Raw genomic sequence first — 23,831 nt, 5'->3', positions numbered from 1 at the left:
CGTTATTTACTCATCTTCATGTTAAACCTGCATTGTATTTATCACCTAAAACACAATAGGAGACCTTCTGTTAAAAAGAAAACCATACACTCAGAAAGAAATGTGGGGCAGTACCCTTAAAATGTCATATTTGTACATTTTTCTTTAACCCTAAAAGGTGCATATTAGTACCTTAGAGTAACATATACCTTAAATAACAAAGAACGTTTTTAAGGGTAATGCCCAAGTGACAAGCTGTTGTACTCTATACACTCTTTTTTTAAGATTGTAACAATAATAAACAATGCCATGTAATGTATAACCACAGAAGAAAATGGTGAACTATTCATTTAAGATTTTTAATTAGCAAATAAATAAATAATTATTTCTTACTTCGCCTTTGTGCTTGTTTTTGTCTCTGTGCCTTTTGTTTTCGCCCAGAAATCCAGCTTGCATCTGAATACCTCAGGCAGTAATCAACCTTTTCTTTCTTACAAAAGCTGAGAAAGTCGGCTGGAGCTGCAATTAAAACTTGTACAAACCACCAGTAAAGAATAAAATCACGATTCCCTGGGATCTCTGACTGATTTAAGGAAAGCGAGACAAAGAAATGAGTCGACGTGCACTGATAAGATTTCATTTTTCCTTGATTTAACTTTGATTAAAATGCCTGGTGGTAGGTGGGCAGACTTCTAAATCTGAGACCGCTGGAGCGAGTACCCATTGGGCCTTTTTTAATGAAACTTCAATTTAGAGTAGGATAATAAGATATCGCAGGGAACATTACCTGTGATTCACACACTTGACAAGCTGACAAAGCACACCGCTTGGACTGCGTATGTGTGCAGTTTTCTAAAGAAAGTCCAATCATAATCCATTTATACACAGATAAATGTATGCGAGTGATTCTTTAATTAGGACACCTTTTCTATTATAGGATGAAGAAGAAATAATATAGTAGCTCCAATATTTTATTGTCTTATTTTATTGCGTTTTTTAAGAGTGCTGAAATGTTACAAGTACACACACAGATGTATATGTATATGTATATATATATATATATATATATATATATATATATATATATATACATACTGTATATACATACATACATACAGTATACATATAAACACCCTCACTCATAAGAATTCAGCTCATCATTTGATGGATGATAAAATATTCCAATTCAAGAGGGGCCTCACTTTTACAAGACAGCATAAGACAAGAATATATATCAGTATGCTGATAAAAAAAACAAGGCATTGTAGTGCCACAGAAAAGAAATTGCATTCAAATATGTTTTACAACAAGAGATCACAGTCATATTGGATATGGCAGCGTACTGAATCACTTGAGCGTGTCCAACAGGAGGATGAATGACTACACCACACATGTCAACAGGAAGAGCAAGGCAGTCTGGGAAAAAGCTAGTGTTCTTGCAGGATGAGACGCTAATCATCTCTCTTTTTCTGTCTCTGTCTCTTGCATGGAATTGTAGCGTAATTCCTGCTGAGGTGGGATAATATTGAAGGTTTCAGATGAATGGTTAGGAGGCGGCTGATTAAGCCATTTCATCAGCCTATTGTGATCCTGCGCTGACAACCCTAAGAGCTTATTCCTGTGAAGCCTTGTTATTAAGTTTCTCCAGATAAGCTTAAGTGTCTGTGACTGGCATTTTGCATTATTTGCTGGGTTCACTGTCCTGATGAGTGGCTGTAACACTTTGGGTCGCTGTGTCATTTCATTTACTCGATGTCTGTCTGTCTAAAATTACTTTTACATGTTCAATGCCTCCTCTGTTAAAACATTAAAATGAAACTGGTAACTTACAGGTCATAAGATTGCTGGTGGATTCAATATGGTTGTCCTATTGCCCAACTAGACAAAACCTTTTTTTGTAATTGAAATCATCCCATCATTTCTAAATGAAATAGCTTATTTTTTAAATGATATATATATATATTAGTGATGCACAATATATATCGGCCACCATATCGGTATCGGCCGATATTTGTTCATTTTTATGTTATCATTATCGGCCCGACAATAAAATTTGGCTTATATATTAAAGCTGATAAATAACAAATTATTTTCTTTAACACTTGACACTTGAGACACTTAAGATGCGCACTGTTCAACATGATTGATCTTAATTGCTTGAAATATGATTGGAATCAAAAAGGAAAATATAGTTAAGTACAAAATGTGCTGTCATATCGGCTACATGAAATTATAATGAGAACATTATAAGTGTGTGATCGGGAAATGGATTTTAATTGTGAGACTTTTGTTTTTGCAATCAGGCTCTCAAAAATGCTAAAAAAAAAATTGGATTTAGATTTATCGGCCGATATATCGGTTATCGGCTTTCAAATATAAAGAATTATCGGTTATCGGTATCGGCCAAATTGGTGCATCCCTAATATATATATTATATATATATATATATATATGTGTGTTTGCGTTTATTTAGAAAAAAAAAGCTATGTAGTTATTTAAAACAATAATAAGGAAGCCTTAAATTGATCAAAAGTGCATGAAAAGACATTTATTATGTTACAAGTAATTGCTGTTCTGTCAAACATATTATTCATCAAATAGTTCTGAATAATGTATTGGTTATTTTAAGTATAGCACATCTTTTTTCAACATTGATAATAATAATAATGTTTCTTACAATGATTTTTGAAGGATCAAGTGACACTAAAAACTAGAGTAACTGCTCATTTATTACATTTAAGATGTATTCGAATAGAATTTTAAACTCCAATAATATTTCAAAAAAATTATATCAAATAAATGCAGCCTTGGTGAGGATGAGACTTTGAAAAACATATAAAGTATATATCTTACCATCTCCAAACTTGTGAACAGAAGCGTAAATGATGTTTATTATGATTGATTGGCTAACATTTTCAAATATTAAACGCACAAATTTGCTGAATACCAAATACTAAGAGGTGATATGTAAATGTAGGCGGTCATAAGTAAATCTGTTCATGGGTGTGACATCATTACCCATTTATGCTGCATAAATCTCCATAAATATAGTTTCTGTGGACTAAGAGAAAGCTTTATGAATGTCAGAGCATGTCTACATGGAACAAACTTTTTATTTCAAAAGAGCCAGAAAAATCCTGGTTTTCACGATATGTCTGCTCTATTGGATTGAATCTGCTTATATAAAAGAAATATCTGAACCTGACATTAACGATAATGATGAAAAAATTAAGCACCAGCGATCGCTGCTCATGTCACTTCTTTCAAGAGCAGTGATACACATCCAGTACACACACACACAAATATGGCACAGCTTCAAATAGAGGATATGAGACTTTTTTTTGAGGACAAGCTGGCTTTGATAGAAAACATCCCACAGATGAAATCACAGGGAGAAAGATTGCAGCCTCTGCCAGCATATCTGCGCTTTAGAAGTGAAAATAGAGCAGCACGGATTGATTATTTTAAAAAGAAGGAGAGATAAAGATGTAAATTGACTTTGAACATGTTCGTACGCACTAACCGAGGAACACAAATCTTTTTGGCTTGATTCCCCAGTCTCTGGCAAAATATAGGACAAACACTGAGCATGCTCAGTTTTGTACTAAACTTTTTGTTTAGAATTTTGCTATATTTAATGCATTGCCTCAGTTTTGGTTAAGTCCCTAATGCAAGCTCAAAATGAATGCTGCCGTTCAAATATTTTTCTATTCAGGTCAAATTGAAGAACGATTCACTCACAGGCCAATTCAACCAGGAAATATAGTTCACTTTTGCTATTTGCCTTTGCCGTTGTCCAACTCCCATTCGCATCAGACATCAAAATGAATAGCAGTGCAAGTCTCTTACAGAAAGACACAACCAACACATAGCAGCTCACAAAGACTGAAGCTTTAAATTCCCAAATCAATACAACATTCAATGCGCTGAGAAGCAATATATATATTTAATGATAGGAAACTATTATGCTGAATACTAGAGCCCATTTTAACTGTGTAAGCACACTGTAATTTGTCAGTTGTTAAATGTAACCATGGGGGGGGGGGGGGGCTGTGCTTACTTACAATGAAGTAAGTAACCGGAGTATCCAAGACAATTTATTTATTTCATAATCTTACCTTTACAATATATTATCTTAAAAAATTGGTAAAGATTGTCAAAATAGTCCAAAACAATTTGCCTAGCAACAAGACGAACACCACAATACTATAATACTAATGATGACAATGATGAAGGTTAGAAAATATTGATACAGTTGACTAATTAGAGTCCATTATTCCAGAGACTTGTTTAATAATAATTAATAAATAAAGCAGAAATAAACTGTCAAGATAAAACCAAATAAGAGGCTTCCAACGACAATTGATTGGCTTCTAATGAACACGTCCCCTCTTTAATGCACCCCTTGCCTTTAGTGTAACAGTGTTAATTGATTACAACACTCAGGTGGGGTTTTTTGTGAGAATTGTGTTGACTTTCTTTCATCCAGGGTTCACGAGGGAGAAACTCAATCTAACATCCTGGCCCATAGACATCTGTCTGAGGATTCAAGCTGGCAGGAAGCCAACTATAATTCTGATTAGAGCCTGTGGATGCGATTTCTAATAGCTGTCAGTATCCATTTTTCAACAGAAGGCAACATGCTGTCAGTCATAGACAGCAGGATAGTTGGCAATGAGTTTGAACAGCTTGATTCTTGGCTATTTGTTCAATCTAATGTAATCAGAGTCATAAATTAACTTTGTGCCACATCTGTCAATGGCGGGTGGATTTAGGAAATGTTCCAGCAAAATGTCCCCAAAATAGCCTAAATGTATATTTTGCCTCCGTTATGTCAATGGGATTTTGTAGCGGTTTTCACCATCAGTCGCAGCATCATATACAACCTGACCAACCCGGTCTCATCCCAAGACGTCATATAACTGACGTGGACGTCTTTTGACCATACGTCAATATTCGCCTTTTTAGGGCCCCCTTAGACGTCGGTAGATGAGGTTATGGGATCCTAACTCTACCCCATACCTAAACCTAACCCTAAACCTAACCCGTCACCTAACTGATGTTAAAGGTAAAGCGTCAGTTGTATGACGGCCCGGGATCGCCATCTACCGACGTTTAAGGGGGCCCTAAAAAGGCGGATATTGACGTATGGTCAAAATACGTCCCAAAACGTCAGTTATATGACTTTTTGGGATGAGACTGTGTTAACTTGAGCAAGTCTGTGAAACTATATTGCTTAATATATGGAATATTCATAGTGTGCCACCAAATGGATTTCTGGACAGAACAAAAGCTTTTAAATTCCTCTGAGGTAAAGTTGATGCGTGGGTCACAACATTTAGCAGGCAAATTGAGCGTCTTTGATTTAAAATGCCCACGTTGTGTCAACAGCAATTTCCAATTTCCAGAAATGTTCTTACAGTTCAATTTGATTATGTATTGTGCTGCAATTAATAAAGCTGACCAAATGGTTTTATTTAGTTAATTAAACCAATTTAGCATTTTCACTTAGAGATTGACCTTTAATGTAATTCTGCAAACTGCCATGTACTGTATGTAAATTCATTCTGCAGTTCTATTCGATTTTTATATCAGGTTAAAGGTAACCTGTTCAAATTTTGTTTAAAAAAAGAATTGTTCAAAATTTTGGGGCCAGTAAGATTTTTTTTCTTGAAAGAAAGGGATATACTTTTATTCAGCAAGGATGCCTTAAATTGACCAATAGTGACAGTGAAGACATCTATAATGTAACAAAAGATTTCTTCATTATAATAAATGCTGTTATTTTGAACTTTCTGTAAAAATGAATAAATAAATAGTTACGGTTTCCACAGAAGTATTAAGCAGCACAACTGTATTCAACTATGATAATGATAATAATGATAATAATAATAAATATTTCTTGAGCATCAAATAAACATTTTAGAATGGTTTCTGAAGCATCTTGTGACACTGAAGACTGGAAATCCAGTTTTGCCATCACATGAATAAATTACATTTCAAAATATATTCAAATACAAAAAAAATAGTAATGCCATTTCACAAAAATAATGTTTCTACTGTATTTCTGGTCCTATATTCCTACTATGGAAGTCAATGAGACCAGAAACGGTCTGGTTACTGATATTCTTCTAAATATCAGAAAATCGGCTGAATGGATTCGAAAACGGTAAAACTAAATCTGTTTAACCTATTTCCAAAAAAAAGTGGAGTATCCCTACAATGTAATATGTCAACCACCTTAATATAAAGTGTAACCAAACATTATTTAGTAAATACCTTGCATAGCCAGGTATAACTTGTGCCATCAAGTCTGGTCCAGACCATCCGTCTGACAAAAAATAAACATCTGAGATTAAATTCTGATGAGAAGTAAATTATCTACATAACACACCTAGACAATCAACAAGAAAATACAACAAAGATATATTATAAATGTAAGTGGCAGCCAAATTGAGAATGCAAATGCCCTGCAAAACAACCTCCTCCTAGTGCATGTGCAGCTCCCTCAGCGCGTTTCTCACGGGGAAGCGGAACAGAGCTGACAGGACCTGCAAGGTACATCTGAGGCGATCAGTGTTTCTCTGGTGAAACAAATGCCGAGACAGCTGTTCCAGCTGGCTGAGTAAAGCTGACCTCAGACAGAGCACTCCGGAGGTGAATCTGTGGAAAGGTATCAGAGATTCACTGTGTTTGAAGCTGCAGCCAGCAGCAGAGCTTTTTTTTTGATCCAGCCTTGTCTTTAGACTATTGTGTGATGTGGTAAAGTGGTTCTGACTCAGAGAATAAGCCGATAACGGCTAAACAAAGCAATGCTTTGCGCGTTATTCAGTGTAACATTCAGATAAAAATCCCTACAACAATGTAGCCGCACTTTAAAAGAGACACAAAATGAGGCAACAGACTACAGTTGTCCTTGGAAAAAATATTTTTTATAACACATTCCTTAAAGGGATAGTTCACCCAATAATGACAATCCTGTCATCATTTACTCACCCTCATGTTAATACAAACACGTATGACTTTCTTTCTTCTGTGAGACACAAAATAAGTCATTTGAAGAATGGGATCCAAAAAAAAAAAAAAACTAGTCTACAAGACCTACAAGACAATTTCTAAGGGCCATGATGGAGCATTCAAAACTCTACATTCACAAGCACATTGCAAAATAAATAAATAAAATAAAATATATGACAAAGTGGATCTGAGCATTAGGTCTTGTAGGAGCTGTGAGGATAGGGAAAGCTTTATTCAGACATTCAAGGCTAGGCAAATATGTAAAAAAAAAAATACAGGTAAGCGTTTGTTAATGAATTCCTCCCACACTGTTCGGATTTTGCAAGGAGAAATAGAAACAGGATAGAATGTCAGGATTTAACTGCTTCTCTATTCAGTGGATTTGGACTTTAAAGACAGAGGGCTAAAAGCACCGATCAAATCTATACAGATAACAAACTAATATACATGATAAACAGCTCTCTAAATGGAAAGAACTGTTGGTACTTCCCTTGTATGTGTATATTTAACATGTATACAGTGGTGGTCAGAATTTATGGCAGTCATGGTAAATCTAAAAAAATGTAAGATAATAAATCTGCATTGTTTATCCAGGCTACCTTTTTTAGCACACCAGGATGACTAATATAAAATTGTTTCACAGGAGTTTAAATATGAGGGAACACAAAGGCCAAATTCCCTTAGTCATCCATCACAATGAGTAAAACCAAAGATGTGCATCAAAAGATTGTTGAGAATCACAAAATAGAAAGTGGCTGTAAGAAAATAGCTAAAGAATAAGGGCAATAATTAAAGGATTAGTTCACTTTTGAAAAAACTTTTGCTGATAATTTACTCACCCCCATGTCATCCAAGATGTCCATGTCTTTCTTTCCTCAGTCGAAAAGAAATTTAGGTTTTTGATGGAAACATTCCAGGATTTTTCTCCATATAATGGACTTCAATGGGAACCGGATGGTTCAAGGTCCAAAAGACAGTGTTAATAACAGTTTCAGATGCAGCTTCAAATGTCTTTAAACGACACCAGACGATGAATAAGGGTCTTATCATGCGAAACGATCGGTTATTTCAAAACTTTTTCCAAAAATGTAACTTTTCTAAGGACAAATGCTAGCCTAGCTCTATTCTGTGAGGCGCTTTTGTAACGTCACGTAATACGTAATTACGTTCAAAAGGTCACGGGCGACGTAGCCGGAAGTACAGAATCAAAATCGTCCGACATCGTTGTTTTACCTTTTAATTCCTTTTTTGTAAACGGCGTTTGAGTTAGTTTTCACGTTCAACCTATGCGTTCAACTTGTAAACACTCTGACTCTGTACTTCCGGCTACGTCGCCCGTGACCTTTTGAACGTAATTACGTACTACGTGACGTTGCAAACGCACCTCACAGAATGGAGAAAGGCTAGCATTTGTCCTTAGAAAAGTTACATTTTTGGAATAAGCATTTAAATAACCGATCGTTTCGCATGATAAGACCCTTATTCATCGTCTGGTGTCGTTTAAAGACATTTGAAGCTGCATCTGAAACTGTTATTAACACTATCTTTTGGACCTGAACCATCCGGTTCCCATTGAAGTCCATTATATGGAGAAAAATCCTGGAATGTTTTCATCAAAAACCTAAATTTCTTTTCGACTGAGGAAAGAAAGACATGGACATCTTGGATGACATGGGGGTGAGTAAATTATCAGCAAAAGTTTTTTCAAAAGTGAACTACTCCTTTAAGAAGTTCCAATCAACTAAATCATGGATTCTATCAAATATCAACAGATTAAAAAAAAATTGGCTTTAGCTAGAAATCTTATAATGGACCGTGGTTGGATCTTCCATCAGGACAACGATCCAAAACAAACTCATCAGGCATTATAGAAGAAAACTCAGAGCTGTGATCTTGGAAAAAGGATATTGCAAAAAGTATTTAATAAAAGGGTCCCAATAATTATGGCCAACGTGTTTTGGAGAAAATTGAATTTTATAGCAAAATAAAGCTGAATTTTCAGCTAATAGAAAATTTAAAAGATATTTTTGGAAACAATGTAAAAGTCTTTTGACCAATTAAATGCACCCTTGCTAAATAAAATATATTCATTAATTTAATTATGACCCCAAACTTTTTAATGGTATCATATATTGATTGTTGGGGAACTCTTTATATAAAATAAAATAAAAATTGACATGTGAGAATGAAAGTCTTGTTGTCTAGTTAGAGCGACAGAAACTGCCACAATAAGCAGACAAGAGCAGTAATATGTTTAGGGGTTAACATCTGTCTGGTACATCTGTTAAAACTTCCTTGTACTAGTCCAGGGACTATAAGCATTAATGACGACTCCATCTACTGTCAATGAAATAACGCGATTTTCGTGTGTTTAAAAGAAAACTCTCTCTCACAAATCTGTGATTTGGGTCAGGAGCTGGCAAGATGCCTGGTTGGAATGCCATTGTGGCTCTCAGGAGAAGCTGTTCAATGTTGAGTAATTTGACAGCAGGTTGGATTTTGTTTCTTGGAGATAACAACAGGCTGTGAAGATGATTACAGGGCACAGACTGAAACCACCGCTACACACTTACAGTCCTGTGGGTTTTCACTTGAGGTGCAAACTCTCAGAGTAGAATGGAGTGCTCAGAAAAGGTCCAATAGAACTAACGGAAAAATACAAGCGAGGTAGATTCCAGTGTTGCACTCAACCATGCAGGAGCTGAAGCATCGTGTTTAATTAATGTAGAGCATAGTAAAGCAGGCCTGAAATGTGGCTGTGGCAAACAGCTCACATGTACGTGTAGGGATTTAAACAAATCACCTAAGTTGGCATGTAACTTGTCCAGCTCAATTTGCTCTATAGACATAAATGATGCAGTCTCTTAAATCATGCAGCTTGTTCAGGAGAGGTGTGCTATTACGTTTCTAAGTGATCTAACTCAATGGATGATAAAAGAAGCAACACTCTTTTTTCGTAAACTTGCATTAGAGCAGGAAACCGAGCTTAGCAACTCTTTTGACTTGAAGAAAGCAAACCTGGCTATAGGAATCACAACATCCTAGCACTGTGCTGCCAACTCGGGAAATCATTGTGAACGCATTGCAGCACCTTTGTATAGGCTACCCACAACAATCTATTATACACAACGACATGGATTTTTTATTTATTGTCGAAACATGGATGAATGCTGTTGATCTCAACCCTATTATGGAAGTAACTCCAGCTGATTGTGACTTTGGTAGGAAACCCTGGTCGGTCGGGCTGGTGGCCTTGCCATTATTTTTAATATTTATTATAAATTGCCATTTATGAACTATACTTTTGAAGCCCACGTGATGATGTCGGATTATAAAGCTGGTGCTTTGAGTAAACGTTTATCGTGCTCCTAAATATCACAGACTTTGTCTGATTCAATCTTAATTATTGGTGATTTTAAATGTACATGTTTGCTACCCTATGCAGCTGAATTTGGGTCTGGTTTTAGGGGTGGACACAGTACAGAATCAATGTTAATTATCTTTTTTTCAATTACGGATGCAGATTGCAAATTACTATATAAACACATACATATAACCATTAGATAGATCTTTCTTGAATCTAAATGTTTTTAAGGGCTGCTTTAAATCTTATTTGTACTCTTTGGCATTTTAGTACATTAGTATGTGTACATGGATGTTTTTATGTTTTGTCTTACTGTTTTGTTGATTTTATTACAATGGTAGCCTGTAAGGTGCTATGTAAATAAAAAAACGAACGAACGAACGGAAGGACAGGAAAGGAAAGTGTAACAGTTCATTATTTCAAGTCATTTTAATTTACAAACGATTCAAAACTATAACAAAAATTGGCAGTGATTAAGACCTCTGCCTGTTGATGAATGAAATCAATTTCTTGTAAAAGGATTTCATAGTGTCTTTCCATGAAAATGGCAACAAATAAAATCATGCTTAAATAGAGTTTATTTATTTGTTTATATGTTTCCGAAGTTTAGAATTTATTGGTTTAATATATTTATATCATTATAATGATAATAAAAAGGACTGTGGAATAATACTGCAATGCATTCACATTTTTATGGTTTTATATTTCACTTTTTTTATTTAATGAACTTATAATAAGAAAAAAATTCAAAAGCTTTAAACAAAGCCACACACATTATGAGCTTTTCTACATGATCAACTCAATGCGTATAAATGTGCTGAAGCCATAGAGACACAAAGCTAATAAAAACGCACACATCACACATTTAACAACACTGATTTAAACATCTTTACACTTCCTCACATCCTGGCCTCTAATACGTGTCCCGATACACTGAACTCTCCTGAACAAGTGATCAATACCTGAAAGGAAAGAGAGATTGATTTCCTCCCTGCTCGCATCCATCAGTGTCTCTAAAATGAATACATCCATCTGTAAGCATATTGCTTATCGACCCTGGGTAAAAAGAGATACAAAGCAAATGCACAATTATCAAGATGCATTGAGAGATGTTGTAAGAGACTGTTTTTCGTTTGACAGTTGGTCCGTCTGAACAATTTAGGCTATTTGACTAGGTCAAAATATGAAGGGCGACCTTATGTCCAGCTGATTTAAAAAGATCTTGGTAGCTATAACTATGTGTTTCTGTGCAATTCACTAATAACTCAATAACATAGAGTTCAAAAGTTTTTAAAGAAGTCTCTTATGCTCACTAAGGCAGCATTTATTAGGAAAATACAGCAAATATATGAAATTTGGAATTGAAAACCAAAACTTCTATGATGAAAAAACCCTAGCATTTTTTAAAACAGAATAATTTCAGCATAAAGATTTAAAAAATCTTACCCAAACTTTTGAATAGCAATAGCATCTTAAACGGTTAAGTTCACCAAATCTGATTTACTCTCTCCATAAAGATATTTTTACTAAAATCTGAGAGCTTTCAGTCCCTTCATTGACAATATGCAACTACCACATTCAAGGTCCAGAACGATAGGAAAGACATCATTAAAGTAATCCATGTGACTCAAGTGGTTTAACTTGTTTTTTATGCAATCCAGTAGGATGAGCACCACGATGTATGCGTGTTTTTGTGAATCCGCATTGGATATATTATTATTTTATAAATATAGAGGTAAATAATAAGCAAACAAAACACTTGTGGTGCTTCATAAAATTGAGGTTAAACCACTGGAGTCACATGGCTTACTTTAATGATGTCTTTCCTATCGTTCTGGACCTTCAATGTGTAAATTGTGTTGCTCCCAATGGAGGGACTGAAAGCTCTTCATCAAAAAGATCTTCATTTGTGCCCCGAAGATGAACAGAAGGTCTTAGGGGTTTGGAACTGTTAATGATAGAATTGTAATTTTTGGGTGAAGAAACACTTTAAATATCTTTTACTAAAGTCACCTATAAACCAATCTAACAAGCCTCTTAATTCATCATTATACATGCATTTTTTGTCCATCCTCAATGCACAACCAAGCTGCTTTTTATACCAATTCAGTATTTTTGTCTTTGATGTGAATAAATCGATAAATCAAGTAAGCATAGGCTTATTTATCTTTTAATCAATATACCATATTTATTCATTTAGCAGACAATACAACAAGTCAGTTAAAAACCGTATTACAAGTAATGGCTTCCAATGAAAGCCTCTTAATTTAATATATTTATATTTAATGTATGCATTATTTCTACAGTCTCTTTAGGATGTTGTATGGCAAATGCTATGCAGGAGAAGGTCTGGCAAATGAACTCGGCTCTATTTTAAGTTCCCAGAGCTGTAAATTATGCAGAGACTGGATTGTAGCGGATGTGTTGATATCCCCCTCTCACATCTCTGACACACGGTACAGTCAGGGCTAGCATAACAGCGGGATGATAAATGTGAGAAGCTTAGTCACCAAATGAACTTCATACTCAAGTTTGGAGGACGTCGATCACAACTTTATTGTGCTTTCAATGGATTTTTTTTTTAAATTCACATCCCAAATCTCACAAATTTAGAAATTTCAGACTTTTGCGACACAACATTAATAAAACAACAAAAGGGCTTTTCACACTGTGCTTAACCCCAGGCTGGACTTGGTTATCATCATTCTAAATACAATTCCACTTTTATTCCAGGGGTAAAGGAACGTTTCACACTTGTAATTTAGAAGCGGGTTTAGCACCACTTTTTCTCTGGGGTTAAGAAACCCACTCGAAAGCATGCAGGTATAACACCACTTTCGTATTATTAATCGCACATTGCAGTGCTAAACTTGTACAGTGCAAGTGTGCCGAACACGATTTTTCAATTCATTTTTCAACAGTGTTCAACGTCCACTGATTCTATATCTTATATCTTTTTTAGTCTATGGAACAGTGAAATCAAACGATGCAATGTTAAAATTTTACAACAGGATGCATAGCAACTGACAACCAATAGCGTGCCTCATAATTTCATAGTCACAGCACGTATAAACAGCAGTTTCAGCATTTGAGGGGCAACAATTTTAAATGGTGACGGAAAACGCAACAATTGAAGTGAAGATACCTTTATAGTGTGAAAAGTCCATTCAGGAAAAACTTTACAGTCTAGTCGGCAATAAATAGGATATGACGACGCGCAATGCTACAGTCATTATGGAAGCATACGTGTACCGTTTGTCCATTCAGTGACACTGACACTGCGAATAAGCACGTTAACCCAGGTCGACAGTGTGAAACAGCAGCGTATGAACACCCAGGATTAATTGTTAACCTCTGGTAAATTTTGAGAAATGTAAAACATTAAGCAAGGTAGCAGAAAAGCCTTATAGTCACATTTCACATCCCTTCTGTGTTGCTTGGCCTTGCAACTCAGGGGAATGACTACAAAAACACTTCCAAGTAGCACCAAGACAGATCGGCTGTCAATATCCATGCCTGTTGGAATTGAGGATTGAGGAAAAAGAAATAAAAACATCCTAAATTACTGCTTGTTCCATCGGAAAAGCATCTGTCATGAAGTGCATTTTATCAGAAGTCTATATTTCACAGAGCTCAAAATGAATATTTCAGAGAACAAGATGCCTGTTTGACACAGCACATGATATGACACTTGCTGAGAACAAGCATTGATGCACTGATGTTTGATTATGGATCTCTCAGGTCTTTCAAACACCAGTAAAACACCTTCATAAAAGCCTTGGACCACAGTAAAGCTGTCAGATCATGCAAACCCATTTACCCAGCCGCTTGATCCCGCAAGGAATACTAGCTTTTTTTTTTTTTTTTACACATTTGAATGCCTCAGTAGAAGTGCATGAAATTACACTTCAAATTGGTATGCATTTCCCCTCCCTACAGGGAAGGACGCATTCCCACTTCTAGGTACATTAATCAACTGGAAATTGAGACAACGGCTGAACGCATTACGGCTGTCAGAGAGCTGAAGACAATGTAGAGCTTCCACTGCCTCAAACTAACCAGAGGGTGTCCGGTATCACTCAGTTCATTAACATTTCATACAGAGAACACAACACAACAGACCTCTGGAGTGAGACTGTCTTTATTTACACAGACTCTGGCTGCAAGCAGAAGTGGCAAGGAAGGATAATCACACTTTTCTGAACCCGTAACACATAGGGGGTTTTATTTCCTTTTGCGTTTACAGAGTTACAAACCGTTACAAATGACCTCAAACCTCGGTTGTCTCCTGTATAGCATCCTTCAAAGAAACATCTCATCATCATCAAGAAAGAGTTCATTCATTCAAACATCTTTTTATATTCCTCACAATAAAAAGTCATACATGGAACGACATGCATGTGACTAAATGATTTTTTTGGGTGAACTATTCCTCGGATTACTCCTAACTTGTGAATATTCTTGAAATGAGATGATGGTTACAGTACGAAATCGTACATTTAAATTAGAAGCGCCTCAGCATAACGTACTGAGACGTGTTTGCACTAGCCTATGTAATCTGGTCCCCAGTGATTTTTTTGGTATATTCCTGTTTGCATTATCATATTCCACAATATTCAGACAGTTTTATATCAAGGGAGGTAAAATTGAAGGTAAAAATCACAAATTGAAGTGGCCTGCTTGCCTGGGAATTAGTTCACACAAGCATCTAATTCCCATTTATATTCATGTTTCACAGCATTTTCTAAATTAAATATTACACTTTTGTATGGAATATATTTCACTGCACTTGTAACTCAACAAAAATCAGCAGTACTGAATTCTGAAATGTCTCATATACTGTTTTTTTTAGAGTTCTCTTTGAATTGTGCTTAAGATATGCCACAGAAGGCCACCAAAACAGATTGATTACATGAACAGGGTCACATGAAGTCTGAATCCAAGTTTGCTGGTCCTGTCAATCAACATGATTAGTGCTTTCTTTAACTATGGAAACAACACGTACTTTTAACAGAAACAAGCACAAAGGCATACGCGTTTGATGTGGCTGAGATTCACTGGGTGGAGCCTAGCTGGGACATATTTTATATTTTTAAACCATAAAATACCTATTCTTTAAACAGTTTGGAGTCAGTCAGTAAGGTTATTTTTTTCTTTTTGAAATGAATTAATATTTATACATTTTTCAAAAGTGACAAAAAAGACATTTATAATGTTACAATGATTTATATTATATAAATTCTGTCCTTATAAATCTTATAATTAAAGAAACCAAAAAGAAATGTATAACTTTGAACATTGATATTAATAATAAATGTTTCTTGAGCACCAAATCAGCATATTAGAATGATTTCTGAAGGATCATGTGACAAAAGACTGGAGTAATGATGCTGAAAACCATCCCCAGAGCAGCTGCTAACCTATATGAGATGTACACAACACAGAGTGTTTGAGAACATTCCTCACCTCCTTGCACCTCCTCATCAGGTAACCACGGCAGAGAGCCTGAGTCATGGACCAGAGCAGCCAGTTTCTCATCATGCATCTCCTAAAGAACACTCTTTGAAGAACACCTGAATTCATGTAAAACAGTACATTTAAATATATTGATTTACCTGTATAAGCAAAATGACCATGATCACTGAATCTTTGAAAGTTGTAAAGCTGAATATTAACCTTTGTGGTTCCAAATTTGTAGTCGTCATGATTAACGTCGATGGATCCCAGGAGTTTCTCACTGGCCTTCTTGTTATCCATAAACTGTCCATCTGGGATAACACTATCTATATGGAAGATGATAAGATGTATCAAAACGATTCATCAAAATTATACACTCTAAATACTTTTTTTAGTATTATTACTGGATTTAGTGGTTTCATACTGTATCAACTGTTTGTATTACGTTTCTGTCAATTCTGTCAAAGAATCACATTCTCACCAAGGATCAAAAATACAGAAAAAACAGTATTATTGTGAAATATAATTTACTATTTAAGAATAACTTATTTTTATAATTAGCGGCCCTTACTCCTAGTCGAATATCCTGATTTGCTTCTAATTTAATATTATAATCAATGTTGAAAACTACTTAATATATCTGCTAAAACCCTGATACATTGTTTTTCAGAATTCTTTGATAAATAGAAACTTCAAAAGAACAGCATTTATTTGAAAAAGAAATATCTTGTAACATTATAAATGTTGTTACGGTCACTTTTGATCAATTTAATGAATCCCGGGTGAATGAAAGTATTAATGTTTTCTTTAAAAAAAAAAAAGAAAATCATACTCACCCCATACTTTCAAATGGTATATGTATATTTATACTATGTGTATTCTATTCTTCCCTATTAAACAAATGTCTTATATAGAACCCTATAGCATAACATGAGCCAAAAATCTAATTTCTATTCCTATAATATTATTTGCATGTGTGAAAATGCGAACATGATTGAGGATCGGTCCTTTTGGAAAGACGATATAAAACAACAGATTAAACAGCGCCTCAATTTCCAACCAGCTGAACATGGAGTCACACTCGATTACTATTAAATCAATACATCTGAGCCGCTGGTGGCTTGTCTTTGCTGTAAGGTAATTATACTTTAATTCAAGTCACATTTTACACTCCAGCTTGATCCTATTAAAGAGTGAGATGGCAATGGTCTTTGCTCGCTAAACTACTAATCTGCATCTACGCCTGCCACCTGTTGTTTCGCGTAAAGACTGAATCGTAATAAACCTCCGGGCCTTCATATAACCACACAACGACAGAAAGGCAGGTTCAAACGGTGTTCTGTTACGTTACACACATGACAGGCTGAAATTAATTTCATCATAACTGTAATGAGAGCACTGAACATTGAAGAGGAGAATGATGAGTAATTGCTATTAAATACAGTAGTTAATCATGTGTCTTTATGCGTATTGCTGGAAAAATTAGCCGACTAGATTTAACGTTCTAAAACGAGCATCACTCTCAGAAAAAAAAGGTACAAAAGCTGTCACTGGGGCTGTACCTTTTCAAAAGGTACACTTTTGTACCCAAAGGCTGCATATTGGTACTTAGTGGTACACTGTAAAAAATTTCCTGTAGAATTTACAGGAATTTACTGGCAAAAAAGTTGCCAATAAAATCCTGTAAAAATGTTGGAAATTGCTGTAAAATTGATTACAGTGCAATACTGTAAAGCAATTTACAGTTAATTGTTGTATATGAAATTTATAGGTATACAGTAATTTATAGGGTTTTTTACAGTAACATTGAATTAAACCTGTATTTTATTTTACAGCAATATTTTGTAATTTCACTAAAGTACAGTATTTACCTGGCAATAAAGTTGCCAATAAAATCCTGTAAATACCCCCAAAATTCAAGTAGATGCTGTAATAGTTTAACATTTAAAAAGCTGAAAAGAATCATTTTAACAATAAACTGTACTCTATTATTTACCATTATATTGATGTAGATGCATTAAAATAAACATTTAAAAAAACAAACACAAAGTCAAAGCTGTTGTAGAAAAATATTTATTAAAATAATCAGCAAATTACTACAAGACTGGTAACAACAATTTTACTTTTTCAAGTACAGAAAATCTTTTCAAAATCAGTCACAAAATAACTACAAATAAGGCTTAACACCATGATACTGGGTTCAATAAAAGTTAAAGGGATAGATGATCCAAAAATGAAAATTCTGTCATCATTTACTCACCCTCAAGTTGTTCCAAATCTGTATGAGTTTCTTTCTTTGTTGAACACAAAAGATGATATCTTAAAGAATTTTGGTAACCAGACAATTGAAAGTAAATGGCTACCACCAACTGTTTGATTACCAACATTCTTCAAAATATCTAAGTTCAGCAGAAGAAAGAAACTCATACAGGTTTTTAACAACATGGGGGTGAGGAAATGGTGAATGATTTTCCATTTTTGGGTGATAGTTCACTTTGAAATTAATTTTTGATATGTTTTATCTTACCTCAAGGGGATCCAAGATGTAGGTGTCTTTGTTTCCACAGCATTTTCAATTTTGACATTTTTTGGTCAAAACGTTGTTGTCTGTCAGTCATACACTGGGGGCTAAGGGGGTCCACCAAAAAGCAGCACAGAAGTCCAAATTAAACATGATTTAATGACTCATACATGCAAGTACGCATTGATGGCCTAAGACACGAAACGAGCGGTTTGCGTGAGAAAACGAACAGGATTTATATAGTTTTTACCTCTTGTAATCATAGCCATGACAAAATGATCTGCTGGCATGGGCGCTTCGGTCTGCGCATGCGCTGGAAGTGATCGCTTGCGCGCCTACGTCACTCTTTGTTTATACCATAGACAGTAAAAGAAATGGACAGAGCAATCTCATTGGAACTCCATTGAGACGATTGAAGCCCGTTTTTGGCGATTTGTTAACACTTCCGTCCCTGACGCGCAGACTCAAACAGAGCTTGACGACGTAGATGTGACGAGAGCAAACCGTCTGTCTTCTAGTGCAGTGGCGTGTGAAATCTGAATCATTCCCTTCCGATACATGCAGAGGCGGAGAGTGTGAATAGGAGATGTCCATGAGCGAGGAGCAGGAGACACTTTTGCTAGGTATTTTGATTAATTTTTTTGTCATTTTGCCTCCACGTTTCCCCCGATTGCGCGCGAGCTTCTCCTCCTGTACATACGGTAATCTCTTTCCTGTGCGACAGAGAGTCGCGTGGGTATGACGCAATCGTTAGCCTACTTTCACTAAAACTGCATCTACGGGGCCATAACCTAAGCTACAAAGTAATGGAGCTATTTATACATTGTCGTGTTTCTTTAGAAATAAATAAAGGACAAATGGGGTCTTCAAACGCCTCAGATGTAAAGTTATTCACTGTCAAAGTGACGCCAAAATGAATGGGAGTCAATGGGAATGCTAACGCAAGTGAAGTTCTGCTACAAGATGTCAGCTCCCGCGAGGCTTCAACTTCCGGTCGATGGATTACCCCCTTGGTTTATACAGAGATTTCGGAAGTTTCACCTTTCACTAAACATATTTAGATATACGGGAAACCGCAATGGAAGACGATTTCGGTATATCTAAATATGTTTAGTAAAAGGTAAAACTTCCGAAATCTCTGTGTAAATATTGAGTGACGTCACACGCAAGCGATCACTTCCGGCGTAACATTGAACTGCTTCAGTTTGGTTCAGTTGGACATTGAACAACTGATTCAGGTCACTTGGACGTCACTGTGATTACACGAGGTAAAAACGATATAAATACTGTTCGTTTTCTCACAAAAACAGCTCGTTTCGGGTCTTAGGCCATCAATGTTTACTTACATTTACGAGTCATTAAATCATGTTTAATTTTGACTTCTCTGTGCATGCTTTTTGGTGGACCCCCTTAGCCTCCAGTGTATGACTGATAGACAACTACGGTTTGATTGAAAAATGTCAAAATTGAATACTGTGGAAACAAAGACACCTACATCTTGGATGCCCTTGAGGTAAGATCAAACATATCAAAAATTAATTTCAAAGTGAACTATCCCTTTAAGCTCAAACAACAGAATGGCAAAATTGTTAACTCGCATCTCTTGTTAAAACTCAAATTTCTGCTTTTCTATTATTATTATTATTATTATTATTGTTTTAAAGTACTTTTTTACATTTTGTGTAATTATAGACATCTCAGTTTTTTGTTTTATATATACATTTGACAACTCACATGCTTAACCACTCAAGATCCACAGGGTAGCCTAATGAGAAGAGTAGACACATGAGGATTGACTGTGTTGTTCCTCTTCTCTGAGGTCTTTCCACTTTCATTGATGTTCTTGGTAAACATCTGCTCAAAAATCAGTCAGAAAAATACAAGCAGAAGCTTTAGGATCATGTGCAGACTTATGAAAATATACCACTTTACAATAAGCATTATTTGCACTACTAAAAAGGATTTGTTCACCACAAAATGACATTTCTGTAATTAATTACTCGTTAATCTGTCACTACTGACCTTCATTCATTTTCAGGAACACACATTAAGATGTGTTTGATGAAATCAGAGAGGTATCTGAACCACACATAGACCACAACGTCATTACAACGTCCGGGGCCCAGAAAGGTAGTGAAAACCTCATTAAAGTAGTCCATGTAACTTCAGTTGATCAACCTCAATGTTATGAAGTGATGAGAATACTTTTTGTTCTAACGTAGAACCTGGAAGCGATGCACTGTTTACTACAGCGTCAGAGATTGACACAGAAGAGAAGAGATTTTGTGGCTTCATAACATTAAGGTTGATCCAGTGTAGTCACATGGTATATTTTAACATTGTCTTAACTGCTTTTCTGGACCTTGGAAGTTGCAATGATTTTGTGGCCTATGTGTGGTTCAGAAACCCTGTAAGATTTCATCAAAAATATCTTAATTTGTGTTCCGAAAATGAAAGAAGGCCAGTAGTTAATTAATGACAGGTGAGCTAACATTAATTTTTAGATGAACTAATCCTTTAACATATACAAATTTATATTTCAGTAATCTGTTACCTTTGAACAAATTCAAGTGTGCAGGATGCCTCGTGCTGGTACACCAGATTAAAGTTGTAGTAAGTTGCAAACAAAGCAGCTAATTCTGCCATGAAATTGGGGTGTTGATTCAGAACCACTTGACCCTCAATACTCAGCATCCACTGGGTTGCAGTGAGAATTTCACCTAAAAATAAAACAAATGAAGAGAAAAAAGAAAACAGTTTATAAAAATGTATGCTAAAATACAACAGGCAAAATCTATTAAGTAATTTAAAGATTCTGGAACGTACATTACCTAAGACAATCAGTCTCAGAGAGTCTGGAAGTGTAGAACTTTTTTCCACTTCAGCTGCTGTTGCTGACATCTACAATAAAAAAAAATAATAAAAGGAAAAAAAATGTAATGTAATTAAGTGCAGTATATGCAGTAAATGCAGTACAGACAGATTTCCCAGCCCTCATCAATATGGCATTTTAAAATGCCTAATTAAGTAATTCAGAGTTGTACATGCATGTGAAATGACGGTATCCAATCTTGCAAATCAGTGTTGTGTCTGGTCAAATCTAGCACCTTTACAAGACTTCTGATAACCTGTATGGTCTCTATAAATGAAACTTAAAAGCTGCACATTTTTAAATGCACGTGAAAAGTCAGGTAACGTTACACCACAGGTAAAACAGCAGTTTAGAACATTAATGTGACCTACAATGATATTGCTATCATATTGACAATTTACAGTGATACATTTCTCATTTAGATTTAGGTTCAAGTTATATTAAGAAATCGATAAATATGGGAACTTTGAACAGAAAATAAAATTAACTTTCAAATCTTTTGCCAGTCATTTTGAATTTAGTTATGACGCAGGAATTTGTTAAACACTGGGTTTACTTGCTCTCAATAATAAATCCAAACTAGTGAAATAAATGATAAAATAGCAGCATCATGCAACGATGTTAAAATCATATTCTAATGTTTTTCATCAGCAAAGCTAACTGCACGTGCGTATTTACGTTCTGTCTCAACAGCACTTCATGCCTTGTTTTCCAAACTGAAAATGCTCGAAAAAATACTCTCTGGAGAGCATGACGAACAGGCATGGGCCTGTTTCTATCATTGAGCGCTGCAAATTGATTTGCGTTAAATGATGCAGGCCTTTATTAAACACTGGTTTTACATGCTCTCATACGAAAATCGAAATCAAACGAAATCAAAACTGGTAAAATAAATGAGAAAATAGCAGCATCCAACGATGTTAATATAGCCTATTCCAATGTTTTCGTCAAGAAAGCTAACTCTCACCAAGACTTAAGTGGATCCGATCTGTCGTCTTGCAAACTGCAATGCTCTAAAATACTCTCTTGAGAGCAAATTCAAATAAAACTGTAACAAACGGCAGCATTCGTTCATAACATTTAAGATAGTTTTACCTTGTGCTTGTAAGTTCAGATCGCCTCACCACTGAGCGCGCGCCGTCGCGATTGCCTCGCCTGAAACAAGAAATTTAAAATTAAAGACACATTGCTTTACTAAATAAACGTAACGTTTCGATGGAAAATATAGGAATCAAACACTTTTACATCACACTAAATGTCCTGATAACACGCATTTGTTAACAAGTCGATCAATAATTGCATGATATAATGACATGCCGATGTTATGAATTCTGTTCAAAATATGAATCGCTCATTAAGTAATACATTAGATTGTAAATATTTATGGACGTAAATTTAAGTTAACTTACCAAAAATTGAGTAAATAGTGCCTTTTATCTTCAACTCGATCCTGCCCTGCTCCAGTCCACCAGATTTCAAATGTATTCAGCCCGCGCAATCCCATAATGCCACGTCACAGTAAATTGTTGTAAAACGCATGAACTACAGTGAAAACACCTCTTACCTGTAAATCAATTTACAGTTGACAGGGAAATATACAGTAAACAACTGTAATACTCATTTTGACCCATAATGCATTGCGAATTACAGTAATAACTTGTAAAATGATAAAACAATAAATTTCTGTAGAATTTTGCTGTAGAATCTACAGCAATTTTTTACAGTGTACATATTAGCACCCAAAATGTACATATTAGCACCTAAGATGGACATATTAGCTCCTGGAATGGATATATTAGCACCTAAAATGTACATATTAGTACCTAAAATGTACATATTGGTTCCTAAGTGTACATATTAGCACCTAAAATGTACATATTAGCTCCTGAAATGGACATATCATCACCTAAAATGTACTTGACACCTAAAATGTACATATTAGTACCTAAATGTGCATATTAGCACCTAAAATGTACATATTAGGACCTAAAATGGACATATTATCTCCTGAAATGGACATATTAGCACCTAAAATGTACATATCAGCACCTAAAATGTACATATTAGCACCTAAAATGTACATATTAACACTTAAAATGTACATATTAGCACCTAAAATGAACAAAAGTTTACCTTTTGAAAAGGTACAGCCCCAGTGACAGCTTTTGTACCTTTTTTTCTGAGAGTGTATCTTTATTGAGAATCATTGCTTTTCATAGTGTCTCGTGACCTTTTCCTCATACCATCCTTGGGGAAGGAAAGACTTGAAAATGCATTTCACACATCAGACTAAATTTATGCAAGATCTCCGTCTACTTTGACCCATTTACCGTGAAACTTCTTGAGCCTTCTGCCTCACGGTTATCTGCAGATGTTAATATTTGATGCATGTGTGGTCAAAAGGACCAAGGTGAACCTCAAAACTGCTGAGGCTGACGAGCGTTATAAAAGAAGCTGTTAATTTTTCATCCCTAGGTTTTTGCATGAGAATAATAATTGGAGGGGTTTTGCATAGAAATTTTAAAGCAGAACTACAAATAATGAATCCTTTCGGAGACATCACAACAAAACAAAATCAGCTCATTTTAACAAAATGTTGCAGTCTCCTAATTATAGTCTTT

General features: G+C 35.4%; 1 protein-coding gene and 1 long non-coding RNA gene across 13 annotated transcripts in view; both read right to left on the bottom strand.

Annotated features, from left to right (window-relative positions):
• The window catches only part of LOC148976858 (myosin heavy chain, fast skeletal muscle-like), a 45,072-nt gene that overhangs the window by 17,311 nt on the left and 3,930 nt on the right, over positions 1-23,831 (bottom strand). For 3 of the 12 annotated variants that reach the window (XM_089118799.1, XM_089118798.1, XM_089118802.1), the window contains exons 2-6: positions 16,037-16,143; positions 15,827-15,908; positions 11,323-11,416; positions 6,462-6,642; positions 6,259-6,310 (exon numbers count right to left, since the gene is read on the bottom strand). In XM_089118799.1, coding sequence (XP_088974925.1) covers positions 6,468-6,642; positions 11,323-11,416; positions 15,827-15,908; positions 16,037-16,117 — 432 coding nt within the window. In that variant the 5' untranslated portion in view covers positions 16,118-16,143 and the 3' untranslated portion in view covers positions 6,259-6,310; positions 6,462-6,467. Of the gene's footprint in view, positions 1-4,030; positions 4,866-5,188; positions 6,643-11,322; positions 11,417-15,826; positions 15,934-16,036; positions 16,144-23,831 lie in introns of those variants that run through there. The other 9 variants (XM_089118806.1, XM_089118808.1, XM_089118809.1 and 6 more) reach the window with 5 other exon arrangements.
• On the bottom strand, positions 19,851-22,746 carry LOC148976859 (uncharacterized). Its single transcript, XR_016145928.1, has 5 exons — positions 22,620-22,746; positions 22,306-22,365; positions 21,170-21,239; positions 20,893-21,058; positions 19,851-20,192 (listed from the first exon to the last, which is right to left on the bottom strand). It is a non-coding gene; the product is annotated as an uncharacterized LOC148976859 (long non-coding RNA).

This window comes from Pimephales promelas, chromosome 13 (assembly GCF_988280905.1).
Source record: "Pimephales promelas chromosome 13, fPimPro1.hap1.1, whole genome shotgun sequence".
Taxonomy (NCBI): Eukaryota; Metazoa; Chordata; class Actinopteri; order Cypriniformes; family Leuciscidae; genus Pimephales; species Pimephales promelas.
Note: the sequence above shows the minus strand (reverse complement) of the source record. Positions and strands in the feature narration are given on the sequence as shown.